Source organism: Castor canadensis, chromosome 11 (assembly GCF_047511655.1).
Source record: "Castor canadensis chromosome 11, mCasCan1.hap1v2, whole genome shotgun sequence".
Classification (NCBI taxonomy): Eukaryota; Metazoa; Chordata; class Mammalia; order Rodentia; family Castoridae; genus Castor; species Castor canadensis.
Genome location: NC_133396.1, coordinates 38,387,773 through 38,401,753, shown reverse-complemented (window position 1 = coordinate 38,401,753; position 13,981 = coordinate 38,387,773). Strand labels below are relative to the sequence as shown.

Genomic DNA, 13,981 nt, shown 5'->3' with positions numbered 1-13,981 from the left:
GCATACCAGTTGGGAAATAATCTAATAAATATATTGCCTACCCTATATTGAGCTTCTACTATAAGTAATATATATTCATTGTTGGGGTTTGTGTTTTGTTTTATCAGGGTTGGTTTTGTTTGGTGTAGGGGGTGTCTCACTGTGTTGACCACACTGGCCATTAACTTGCCATCATCCTACCTCTGCCTCCCAAGTAACTGGCATTTGCAAGTTCACACCATCTTGGGATTTCTGTTTTCTTGTTGTGCTGGATGGACATCAAACCCAATCTTTGGGGTTTCTGACCTCATTGACATTTTCTTACGTAATTTGATCTCTGAGCATTTAGGGTTCAGATGCTTGAAACATGACAGAGCACAAGTGAATCATGCACAACACACTTCTTCCTATGGAAAAGTATTACTGTTTTCTTTGGCAGTGAGGTGAATTTTCAGTTATTTTATCCAGCATTCATCTTTTACTTAGTTAAGGAAAATTATTCATCATTTTACCTGTGAAAGTTCCTAAGACATTCTCTTCAAATACATCAACTAGATAATTTTTCCATTTTAGCTAAAACATTACCCCTTTGCATCTTGCTTTTTTTTCTATAGAACTTCCCTCAGGACAACCAAAAAGTTCGACTCTCTGTGAGTGGATTTTTGTGTGCATTTGAAATTCCTATCCCTGCATCTCCAATTTCAACTTGTAGTCCAATACAGACAGGTATGCTAAAAATGAGAGCTCCTTCTCATAATCTCAGCTTTACTTGCTCATTTATGTATTTATTTACTTATATTGGCAATACTGGGGCTTGAACTCAGGGCCTCACACCTGTTAGGCAGTCCCTGTACTACTAGAGTCTTGCCCCATGAACTCAGTTTTTTTTGTTTTTTTTTGTTTTTTTTTTGTGGTACTAGGGTTTAAACTCAGAATTTTGCACTTGACCTCTGTCCTCCTATTTATGTCTCTCACTTTATCTGAGATGACAGATGTATGCCACCATGCCCAGCTTTTTATTGGTTGAAATTGGGTCTCACTAACTTATTGCTCAGAATGTGATTCTTTTGATCTCTGCCTCCCAAATAGTTGGGATTATAGGCATGAGCCACTATACTGATCTTTGATATTTATTGAGCTGAGGATATTAGAGCAAAAGAATTTTTGAACCCAGAGAAACCTTTAATTTTATTCATAGAGATTTTTACAAGAGTTCTATAATTATTTGGCTCAAATTCTTTCTGAAGATGAGCCTAAAATTCAGCAAACCTAAGTGAGTAAGTAAGTAGGTAGTTATTAGCTCATATACTATTGGTATTCAGATATCTTTTAACTCTTTTTTCTTTTGTTTTGTTTTTTAATACCAGAATTTGGAACTCAGGGCCTCATGCTTTCTATGCAGGTGCTCTCCTACTTGAGCCACTCTGCCAGCCCTAACTTTGTTTTTCTTTCTTGTAATATGGTAACAAGTAGTACATACTACCAGAAAACAAACAATAAATTTAGCTTAATAGGAATGTTTATCCAATTATTGCATATGATTTAATATGGTTACTCAGTGAGTCCTTTTAGCCATTCATACACTTTGTCTTTTCTATCACTGCTTTTAATTGTGTTAATTGTTTAGCTGTAAAGGGTTTCATAGGGAATGAGACTCTTGTCATTAGCATGTAGTAGGTAGTACTAATGGTGAGTTAGTAGGGGATTTAGTGTTGAAATAATGGAAACATTCTATGGTCTTTGCCCCCCATAATACAGTATCCATCAGTCATGTGGGTTGTAAGCACTTGGAATGTTGCTAGTGAGACTACAGATACGCATTTTTATTTAAATTTAAAAGGTAACATCTAGCTGGAGGCTGAAATGAACAGAGCATTTTTAGAGGAATGGAGAATTTTAGAGGAAAGGAAAAGAGAAATTCTGCAAGTAGTAGAACTGTTTGTGTGCTACAACATGATATTCATACAGATTTCTTCAAAAATTCTACATAATAATTTCCAACAGTTCTCTTGTTTTGCCATTTAGTCATAAGTGTGCATTATGAAAGTAAAATATAAATTTTAAATCTCCCAATAAAATCTAGAATCATTATTTGAACTACAAATTTATGCCAGTCCTTTGTTAAAAGAAACTACACTGTCAGTGGTCCAGGTCCTCCAAATACTTAAGAAAAGAACAAAGATGAAGGTATCCCAAGCTTATGATGATGAACATATCTTTGAATTTATAGATTTCTCCTCTTCCCCATCTATAAATGGAATGTTCAGCCTAACTACCAATGGGGACGTGCCTCGACCAATATTCATCCCCAATGGAATGCCAAACACTGTTGTGCCATGTGGAACTGAGAAGAATTTCACAAATGGAATTGTGAACAGTCATATGCCATCTCTTCCTGACAACCCCTTTATAGGATACATCATTGCAGTCCATCGAAAAATGGTTAGTTAAATGTTGAACAACTTACTATTGGTCTTGTCACTGTCATTTGTAAAACAGCCGTTTTCTGTTTTTGCAACGTCTTCATTGAACACATGTTTAGTGTGTTATATGTCCTAATGTAAGTGACCAGAGCCAGGATTTAATATCATATGTTGTGGCCAGTGTTTGGAGTGACATTCCTCACTTGTGTATTAAGAGGCAGCAGGATAGCTGGTGCATCTGAGTACTACTTTGTTTTAAAATTATGTCTCCTACATGTTGATGTGCTCACAGGCCTGTACATCATCATCTTTGCCATACAAATGTGAATGCCTTTGGAAAAGGTTTGATAGCAGTTGTCATTATTTCATGTGTGGTTTTTGGAGGGCACAAGAATGTTTTTTGACAAGTTTTTAATAATTCTTCCCTTGATAAACTGACTTCTTTCATTAAAGACTGACCCTTTAACTTAAAAAAAATATTCAAAAACTGATGAGCTGATAATTGTTAAAGTGATAGTCATAGGGTATAGTGGCAACTCAGTACAGTAGAAAAGACACTGGACTGGAAATTGAGTAACCTGTGTTTTGGTTATAATTCGAAGCTGTTGGGGCTTCAGTATCCTCATTTTATAAAACAAAGGAGTGGGGCTGCTTTCTATCCCCCTACCTCTAGTCAAAAATTCATTCTAGGAGTGTGGGTGTAGCAAGTAGAGTGCTTGCTTTAAAAAAAGTTTTTAAAAAAATCACTCCAGGGCTGGTGGAGTAGCTTAATTGGTAGAATAGAGCACCTGCCTAGCAAGCATCAGGTCCTCAGTTCAAACCCCAGTGCCACTAAAAAATATATAATATAAAAAAAACTTTACTCCAATTTTTATTCCCATCTCACTTATTATATTTATTAGATAAAATGTACTATTCCCTTCCCATTTAAACAGAAAAACAAGGTCAGTGTACAAAAGTCAAGTACAATGTGTGCTTAGCATGCCCTAGATTTGATTCCCTGCACTACCACCAAAAAAAAAAAAAATTAGTTAACATAATAAGAGAAAATGAAATTAGAAAAAGGTTTTGTGTTAATTTCCTATAACAAATCATGACAAATTTGTTGGCTTAATACAACAAATTCTTTCACAGTATAGAGGCCAGAAGTCCAAAATCAAGGTATCAGCAGGGCTGTGCTCCCTCCAAAGGTTATAGGAGAGAATGCTTCCTTGCCTCTTCTACCTACTGACTACAGGGATTCCTTATCTTATATCTGCATAACTACAAAGCCCACCTCTTTGTATAGCCTTTTTCCTTCTCTGCTTTTCTCTTATAACAATACTTGCCATTAGATTTAGGACCTACTCACATAATATGATCTTGTCTTAAGATCCTCAACTTAGTTATATCTATAAACACCCTTTGCCAAATAAGGTTGAATTCTCCATTTTGGGGGTTTAGAACATGAACATATCTTTGGAGGAAGGGAGGACTTTTTACTGTCTGCAGATTTTTGTTGTTGTTAATGAAAGTGATGGTAAAGTTTATTAGGAAAAGAAAATACTTTCAGTAGACTAAAGTGAGTCATCTCTAGGGTGAGAACAATCTCTAGAAATGTACCTAGACATAAACTTTAGAAATGATATACAAGGCATCTATATAGAAAACAATAAAATAGTGATACAAATCAAATTAAAGAACTTAAATGTTTGAAGTAGTAGGCTATGTTCAGGGATTAGAAGATAATACTCTTTTTTTTTTTCTTAATCTATGTTGGAAGACTGTCTAAAGATACCAGTTATTCACAAACTTATCCAGAGATTCAGTACACAATCCCAATAAAATTGCTAACTATATGTTTGTATTCTTGTGTGTGATTGATAAACTGATGCTAATACGTAGAAATACAAAGTACAAAAAAATAACTGAGACAGTCTTATATAAGAGAAAAGCATGGGAAATTGAGCTACCAGATATCAAGACTTATTTTATAAAGCTGATATTTAAAACAATGTGATATTGGAGTGAGAAAAAAAACAAATAATGAAATGGAATAGAGAGCTCAAAAACAGATTCGTGTGTGTATGAAACAAAGATACCATTGCAGAGCAATGAGACAGTTTTCTCAGTAAGTGGTGCTGAAACAATTGGATATCTGTATGAAAGTTAGCCCTCACTTCTCACCACAGTTCTGGTTGGACTACCCAATTAAATCTGAAAGCAAAACAGCACAACAGTCCTTGAAACATGATAAACATCACAAATTTGGTATAAGGAAAAACTGCTAAAATAGGACACAGAAAATAAAGGAAAAGATTCATAAACTGGACTTTGTTAAAGAACTTTAGTTTTATCAAAAGACACCATTAAGAGATTGAAAAAAGCAAGTCTTGAAGTAGAAGATGTTTACAACTCATATAAACCAACAAAGGGCTCAATCTGAAAATATAAAGAACTCTATATAAGTCAATAAGAAAAAAGAAAAGAAAAAGGACCTGCTAGCAAGCACAGGACCCTGAGCTCAAACCCCAGTACCACCAAAAAAGAAAAAGAAATACAATTTGATTTTAAAAAAAAGTTTGCCACTTCACAAAAAAGATATCCAGGTAGTTAATAACTATAGTAATCAAGGAATATAAACTAAAACTATAATATGATATCACCACCTATCCACCAGAATAACTGAAATTAAAGATGGTGTTGGTAAGAAGAATGAGGCAACAGGAACGCTCATACACTGCTGATGAGAAAGTAAATTAATACGGCTACTTTGAAAATAGTTTTGTAGGAGCTCCAGTGGTACAATCGGTTTACACATGATACTTACATGAAAATAGTTTTCTAGTTAAAACTAAGCAGTTCTTCCCATAGGTATCCATCCAATAGATACATATATACCAAGAAATATGTACAAGAATATTCGTAGTAGCACTATCAGCAATGTCCCAAACTGAAAATGGACATTGAATGTCCATTAGTGGTAGAAAGGGTCAGAAAGTTGAGAGATATATATTCATATAATAGGATATTATACAGCAAGGAAAATTAATGAATTTTTAGTTATGTCAACGTAAATGAATCTCAGAAACATAATTTTGATGGAAAGTTAGACAACATAAATTATGATTTTTTTATAAATAAAAATTTTAAAAATAAAATGGTGCTTTCAGTTTGTTTATGCATAGGATATAAGAAACTGAAGATAAGTAAGGACATTATTAGTATAACATTCAGAATAACAGTTACTTTTGTGAGAAAGGGAGAATTTCTAGCTTGGAGAGAGCAAGAGGGAGGCCTTTGGAGTGCTGGCAGTGTTCTGTTTGTTGAGCTCAATGGTAATGGATATAGGTATCTGTTTTGTGATAATTCTTTGAAATGTTCTCCTCCCCCTGCCTCCCTGCTCTGAATTAGTATCCTTGGGTTGAAGTAAGTTTCTGAACATGTGGATGCTCTTCTGTGAACCATGTTCTACATAGGTGTTATGAGTAGACATTCTAGAGAATTGAGGATACACTTGTGACTTAGAGTTGTTAGCACAGCTCTACCTAGTCCCAGCACCTAAAAATTGGGGTTTCTGTGTTTCCCCATCTCTATGTTTTACCAAACATCATTTGATTATATATCTATATATAGATAAAACACTCTGTACTTTTTTTGTCTTTTTTAGAAAATAGCTTCCTTCAATTATGACCATGTATGTGTAATATTAAATAGTATGCTTGATAAGTGCTAAAGCATTATGCACACAATTTTATAATTATTGAATCAGAAACTCATACTGTTGCCTCTAAAAATTTCACATTTTGGCTAATCCCATATTTCCAGTTTCACTCACAATTTAGCCATTTGCTTTTGGGAATGTTAACATTGATTTTACTGTCTGTCCCAAATCATCTTTCTTTCCCATTATTTCTGTTGGAGACTACACCATTCTTTCATTTCAGGTTAAAATCTGAAAGTGTTCTTAGATTATTTTTCCCTTCTAAAAAACTTTATATTCAGTATATCACTGTGCCCTTTAATTTCTTCTTTTAAGATACTGCTTGGATTTGCCATTTCTTCTTTATTTTCATTGCCACCTTTCAAGCCCTTTTGATGTTATGGTGGCATTACTTTGAAAGCCATTTATTTTTCTTGTACTCTTTTTGACGAGGTAGTAACAGAAGAATAGACAAGACAGCATAGGCAAAAATACTGATAGAGGCAAATGGAGAAACAGGAAAACAATATTTTGACACAACTAAATGAGTCATTTTTTTAAGTGGTTGGAGAACTCAGAAAGAATGAAAACTAAAAATAGTTTGGCAGTATAATCAGAGAAATAGGGTAGGAACTTGGCACAGTTTGATTAAGTTGAATTTGATAGGAAAGGACAAAAGAAAATTCCTGTGCAGTAAAACTGAGAGTAGAGCGAGCTTCTGGGAAGAACTGAGAAAATATGATGAGCTCTAGGACAGTGGAAGAAGTTACCTATAAGAAGATGAAAATTGTTTGGGTTTTGAAATTAAAAACTATTTTGTACTGAACTCTGTTTAGGTTGTGGTTTTTTGGGTTTTTTTTTTTTTTTAATTTTTGGTGGTGTTTTTGGTTTTGGGGTTTTTTTTTTTTTTTGGTTTTTTTTGTAGCACCAGGGATGGAATCCAGGGCCTTTTGCATAACAGGCACTTAACCACTGAGCTACATCCCCAGCTGATTCTGTTTAGGTTTTTGAGGGTCTTGTATAATAATACTGACACATGAAGTAAGGTTTTAAGTTCAAATCATGTGCTTGAACTGAGTTTAACTTGATAATGACAAAATAAAATTAGAATATAAAATAAAGAAGGGACTTTTTACTTAAAAGCTGACTAACCCCTAGTGTAATTATAAATGTTGATTTAGCTTTTCTAACTACTACACTAAGGCAAAACTTCTTAGAGAATTAAATATCCAAGTGTTCAGCAGCTTTCTGAATAATCTTGAACTCCCACCAACTATTATGTGATTCTAAACTTTCATTTTATTAAGCACCCATTTTCAATCCTGTTGTGGTGGTTGTTGTTTCATTGAGATAGGGTCACATGGATATGATCTCTTGTTTGTGCTTCCCAATACCTACTACCACTCCCAGTTATTGGTTGAGATAGGGTCTTGTGAACTTTTTGCCCAGGCTGGCCTTGAGCCTCTACTCTATCCAGCTTTCCACTCCGCTTCAGGAATGGCTAGGATTTCAGGCATGAGCCACTGTGTCCAGCTCTACTCTAGTACTTTGTGGTAGGTGTCTCTATATATCAGTTTGAGTATCCCTAATCTGAAGATTTGCTGAATAAGACTGAGTACCCAATAACACTTACGCAAATATTCCAAAGTCTGGAATTTAAAAAAAAAAAGGAAATCTGAAAGATTTATGGTCCCACACATTTTGGATAAGGGATATTCAGTGTGTATATAGGAATATTTCTTTAATCTACAGAAAGCAGATTTTTAAAAATTTGAACATTCTATTTAAAAAACAAAAAAAATTAAAGTCACTTAGTTGTTTTTAGGAAAGTAGATAAGTTGTTGTGAAATTAAATAACTGGGTTTCACAAGTTGCCAAAAATTTGAAGGCACCACACTAACAATCACTTAGAAACTGACTTAGAAAATTGTATTTTGAGGGAATTTTTTTTGCTGGCATGCTTTTAGAGAAAGAATGTGTTTTAATTATTTAAAAATCTTGAACTATGAAACTGTTGTTAGGTTTTACTCACTGTGTATGAGAAGTGTTTGCCAGAGAAAACTATAACTTGTAAATATTAATTACTGAGATCCAAGTTTGATAGGTAACTCTGAAGTTAATACCTAAACCTTTGAATGGCTCCACTTTAAATAGCCATGCTCTTCATGTTAATAAAGATGAGTCCATAAATAAAGAGAAGAGTGTGGTAATAACTAATTTGGAAATCGATGGTTAATGCATGTCATTTGCAGCTTTGGGAGAATCAGAGACCTATCTTTTCAGCTCTCTCTCTTATTTGTACATATAGATGAGGACAGAACTATATTTCCTGTCATCTCAGAAGAATCGACCCAGCCTCTTTGGAATGCCACTAATTGTTCCATGCACTGTGCATACCCGAAAGAAAGATCTATATGATGCAGTTTGGATTCAAGTATCTCGATTAGCCAGCCCACTCCCACCTCAGGAAGCTAGTAATCATGCTCAGGATTGGTAAGTTCATGGGATTTGCCTCAACTTGTGCTTTCCAAACTCTTGAAGAATAATTTATATGATTTACTTATGATATATAGAACCCATTCTATGTCAAGTTAATCACTCTTTTAAAAGAGTCATTCAGCCGGGTGCCGTGGCATGGTCCTGTAATCCTAGGTACTCAGGAGGCAAAGATCAGGAGGATCATGGTTTGAAGTCAGCCCTGGGCAAATAGTTCACAAGACCCTATCTCAAAAAAACCCATCACAAAAAGGGCTGGTGGAGTGACTTACACGGTAAGAGCATGAGACCTTGAGTTCAAAACCCAGTGCTGGGGAAAGAAAAAAAAACATTCAGAGAGAACATATAACTGTTTAGTTTAGTATTTTGAGTAGGAGAGACCATACAGCTACCTTTTCTTCGTCTACATGTCCAGTGTCTGATACTTCTTTCATTCTCTGATCTCTTGCTAACTATGGAAAAGTCTCATGCCTTAACGTATTATTCAGCTGGATTATTTTCATACTGTTATTTCAACATGGAATAATTTCACAAATCTAGGTAAAGATAAACATTTTCTGTTTTCTTTCCTCCTGCCACTATTGGATTAGTAAAGGGATTCACTTTGAATAATCATTGGGATTGTGGTGTCTCATTGATACCTGAATTGAACCAAAAATCATTTTCTTACTATCATGGTATCAGTTCTGCTTCTGTAATAACTGAGTAAAAAGTTATGTTTGTTACAGTTACTGTCTTTTGATGATTAGGATAAGAGCTTGCGGTAAATTAAACTTAAAGAAAAACTGCAGATAAGTGATGAGCAATCTAATTCATGAATGTGTTTTAACAGAAGTGACATTTGGGTAAGATTAAATTTAAGGTAAATTTAAATTAAAAGACTTTTAAGTGAGGACTTCGATGAGTTTTTCTCACAAATTGGATGTGGATTATGAGAGAAAGAGAAGTCCAGGGTAGGTTTTCAGCCTGAGAAGTTGTTTAAGAATTGGGGTACCATTTTATGAAAAGATAAAAATAGGCCAAGCGCTGGCGGCTCGCACCTGTAATTCTGACTACTCAGGAGGCAGAGATCTGGAGGATCTCGGTTCGAGCCAGCCCAGGCAAATAATTCAAGAGACCCTTTCTCGAAAAATACCCAACATAAAAAAAGGGCTGGCGGAGTGGCTTAGATGGTAGAGTGCCTGTGTAGCAAGTGTGAGATCCTGAGTTCAAACCTTGTACCACCAAAAAAAAGCAAATGAAAGAAGGAACAGTCTTGACAACAAAGAACAAAAATGAAGTTAAGTTCAGGATATCTGTTACTACATTTTAGTGGGAAATTCACTTGAATATCCTTTGCTGGAAATATAAATATAGGTGTTACCAACAAATAATTGGTATTTAAAGCCCTGAGATGAGATGGTCTCACTTAAGAGAATGAGAGTTAGATAGAGAAAATGTAAAAGATCTAATTCCTGTTGCATTTCAAACTTTAAAGGTTGAAAAGAGGAAGGAGCAGCCAGTAATGTAAAGGTAATCAGGAATGACTGGTCAACCAAAGGTTAAGTGAAGAAAGTGCTTCTAGGAAGAAGTTGTTTCAAGTCAGAGAAATTGATTGAGAAGAGGAATGAATATTGCCCACTGCCTTTCATAAAATGGAAGTCTTTGATGACATTTGTCATATCTGTTTTAGTGAAGTAGTATAGATGACAACATGGAATTGGAGTGGGTTAAAGAGAGAATGTTTTAATCCTACAGCCATTGAAACTTGATCCAGGCATGATGTTCTCACCTGTAATCCTAGTTACTTAGTAAGCAGAGATTAGGACGATTGTGGTTCGAGGCCAGCCCATGCAAAAAGTCTGCAAGATCCCATCTCAACCAATATAAAAGCTGGGTATGGTGGTATGTGCCTGTCATCCTAGCTACACAGGAAGTATATAGGAGAATTGATATCCAGGCCAGCCTGAGCATAAATACAAGACCCTAGTTGAAAAATAACTAAAACAAAAAGGACTGGGGGGTCCTACATAGCAAGCTTGAAGCCCTGAGTTCAAACCCTAGAACATATAAAAGAGAAGAAAATCCCAAAAATAAAAAGAATGAATGTGTCTTTTAGAAAAACTCACTGAAATATTTGTAGATGAAATAATAAAAATGCCTTTGATTTCCATCATACAAATCTAGTGGTTTCATAGTAGCCAAAAATTAGAAACAATTCAAATGTCTATCAACAGATGAATGTATAAAGAAAATGCAGTATAATAGAACATTATTCAGCCATCAAAAGGAATGAGAGCCCCACTCTAGTGGCTCAGGTCACACCTATAATCCCAGCTACTCAGGAGGAAGAGCTAAGGCTCAGGAAGGAAGTTGATAAGACCCCATCTCAACAAAAATCTTGGTGTGGAAATGTGAGTCTGTAATCACAGCTGTGTGAGAGATATAAGTGTAGGATTGCTATCCAGGTGGACCTGATTTAAAAAAAAAAAAAAAAAAGCAAGACCATATCTGAAAAATAACCAAAAACAAAAAGGGATAGGGACATGACTCAAGTAGTAGAGCACCTGTCCAGCAAGCACAAGGTCCTGAGTTCAAACCACACTATTAAAAAAAAGCGAGGGCAGAAGGGGCAAAGGGCTGATACATTTCACGTGGGTGAAATTTGATTTATCACGTCTGCTAATGAAATAAGTCAAACACAGAGTGACAAATATTGTAAGATTTTACTTTTATGAAGTAGCTATAATAAATTCATAGAAAATAGATCAGAGAGCCAGGGTTCAGGAATTAGAAGGGGGTAGGTCATCTTTCCATTATCATAATCAAAACCTACAAAAACCAAGTTAAAAAAGGCAAGATTTAGCTAGGTGTGGTGACTGTAATTCCAGCACTCAGGAGGCAAAAACAAGAGGATCATTAGTTTTAGGCAAGCCTTCGCTACATAGCAAGACCCTGTCTCAAAAAAAAACAAGGGCTAGACGTATGGCACTTGTGTAGCAGGCACAAGGCCCTGGATTGGCCCTCTAGCACTGAAAAACAAAAGAGGGGATTGTTAAAAAAATTTATTGTGGCTCATAATTCTGGAGGTTTCGATCCATGGTCAGTGGTCTCATTTTGAGGGGCCCATGGTAAAGTGGTATACATCATGGTGAGAAAATGCAGTAAACAAGCTGCTGACCTCATGGTAGTCAGGAAGCAGAGGAAGAAGAAAGGGCCAGGGTCCCAAAATCCGATTCAAGACATGCTCCCAGGGACTTAACTGCTTCTACTATATCCCACCTCTTTTTATTTATTTGTTTATTTATTTATTTATTTATTTTATTCATATGTGGATACAATGTTTGGGTCATTACTCCCCCCTTCCCCCCACCCCCTCGCTTCCAAGCAGAAACTGTTTTGCACTTACCACTAATTTTGTTGAAGAGAGAGTGTAAACATTAATAAGGAAGACCAAGGGTTTTTGCTACTTGAGGTAAGGATAGCTATACAGGGAGATTCCTAGCATTCCTTCCATGTACATGTGTTATATTGTAAATTGATTCTTGTTGAACTAACCTTTTCTCTAGTTCCTGGTCCCCTTCTCCTATTGGCCTCTGTTGCTTTAAAGTATCTGCTTTAGTTTCTCTGTGTTGAGGGCAACAAATGCTATCTAGTTTTTTAGGTGTCTTACCTGTCCTCATATCTCACTTGTGTGTTCTTGCTTTATCATGTGCTCAAAGTCCAATACCCTTGTTGTGTTTGCCCTTGATCTAATGTCCGCATATGAGGGAGAACATAAGATTTTTGGTCTTTTGGGCCAGGCTAACCTCACTCAGGATGATGTTCTCCATTTCCATCCATTTACTTGCAAATGATAAGATTTCGTTCTTCTTCGTGGCTGCATAAAATTCCATTGTGTATAAATACCACATTTTCTTAATCCATTCATCAGTAGTGGGGCATCTTGGCTGTTTCTATAACTTGGCTATTGTGAATAGTGCTGCAATAAACATGGGTGTGCAAGTACCTCTGGAGTAACCTGTGTCACATTCCTTTGGGTATATCCCCAAAAGTGGTATTGCTGGATCATATGGCAGGTCTATGTTTAGATTTTTAAGAAATCTCCAAATTTTTTTCCACAGTAGTTGTACTAGTTTGCGTTCCCACCAGCCATGTATAAGGGTTCCTTTTTCCCCACATCCTCGCCAACACCTGTTGTTGGTGGTGTTTCTAATGATGGCTGTTCTAACAGGGGTGAGGTGGAATCTTAATGTGGTTTTAATTTGCATTTCCTTTATAGCTAGAGATGCTGAGCATTTTTTCATGTGTTTTTTGGCCATTTGAATTTCTTTTGAGAAAGTTCTGTTTAGTTCACTTGCCCATTCTTTATTGGTTCATTAATTTTGGGAGAGTTTAGTTTTTTGAGCTTCCTCTATATTCTGGTTATCAGTCCTTTGTCTGATATGTAGCTGACGAATATTTTCTCCCACTTTGTGGGTGGTCTCTTCAGTTTAGAGACCATTTCTTTTGTTGAGCAGAAGCTTTTTAGTTTTATAAGGTCTCATTTGTCTATACCTTCTCCTGGTTGCTGAACTGCTGGGGTTCCATTGAGGAAGTCCTTGCCTATACCTATTAATTCCAAAGTGTTTCCTTCTCTGTCCTGTACCAACTTTAGAGTTCGGGGTCTGATAGTAAGGTCCTTGATCCATTTTGAGTTAATACTAGTACAAAGTGATAAACATAGATCTAGTTTCGGTTTTTTGCAGACTGCTAACCAGTTTTCCCAGCAGTTTTTGTTGAAAAGGCTGTCTTTTCTCCATCATATATTTTAGCACCTTTGTCAAAAATAAGTTGGGTATAGTTGTGTGGATTTATACCCGGGTCTTCTATTCTGTTCCATTGGTCTTCATGTCTGTTTTTGTGCCAGTACCATGCTGTTTTTATTGCTGTTGCTTTGTAATATAGTTTGAAGTCGGGTATTGTGATACCTCCAGCATTGTTCTTTTTGCTGAGTATTGCCTTGGCTATTCGTGGTCTCTTGTGTTTCCAAATGAATTTTTGGGTAGATTTTTCAATCTCTTTGATGAATGTCATTGGGATTTTGATGGGAATTGCATTAAACATGTAGATTGCTTTTGATAGTATAGCCATTTTTACTATGTTGATTCTACCTATCCATGAACATGGGAGATCTCTCCACTTTCTCTTTCTTCAGAGTTGTATAGTTTTCCTTGTAGAGGTCATTCACATCCTTTGTTAAGTTTACTCCTAGATATTTTATTTTTTTGAGGCTATTGTAAATGGAATTGTTTTCATATATTCTTTCTCAGTTTGTTCATTATTAGTGTATAAAAAAGCTAATGATTTTTCTATGTTGAGTTTATATCCTGCTACCTTGCTATAGCTGTTGATGGTGTCTAGGAGTTTTTGGGTAGAGTTT

At 35.7% G+C, this 13,981-nt stretch overlaps 1 protein-coding gene across 2 annotated transcripts in view; it reads left to right on the top strand.

Moving 5' to 3' along the window:
* The window catches only part of Usp32 (ubiquitin specific peptidase 32), a 171,594-nt gene that overhangs the window by 136,712 nt on the left and 20,901 nt on the right, over positions 1 to 13,981 (top strand). For both annotated transcript variants that reach the window (XM_074046329.1, XM_074046330.1), the window contains exons 25-27: positions 594 to 705; positions 2,210 to 2,421; positions 8,393 to 8,577. In XM_074046329.1, the coding sequence (XP_073902430.1) occupies positions 594 to 705; positions 2,210 to 2,421; positions 8,393 to 8,577 (509 nt within the window). The remainder of the gene's footprint in view (positions 1 to 593; positions 706 to 2,209; positions 2,422 to 8,392; positions 8,578 to 13,981) is intronic.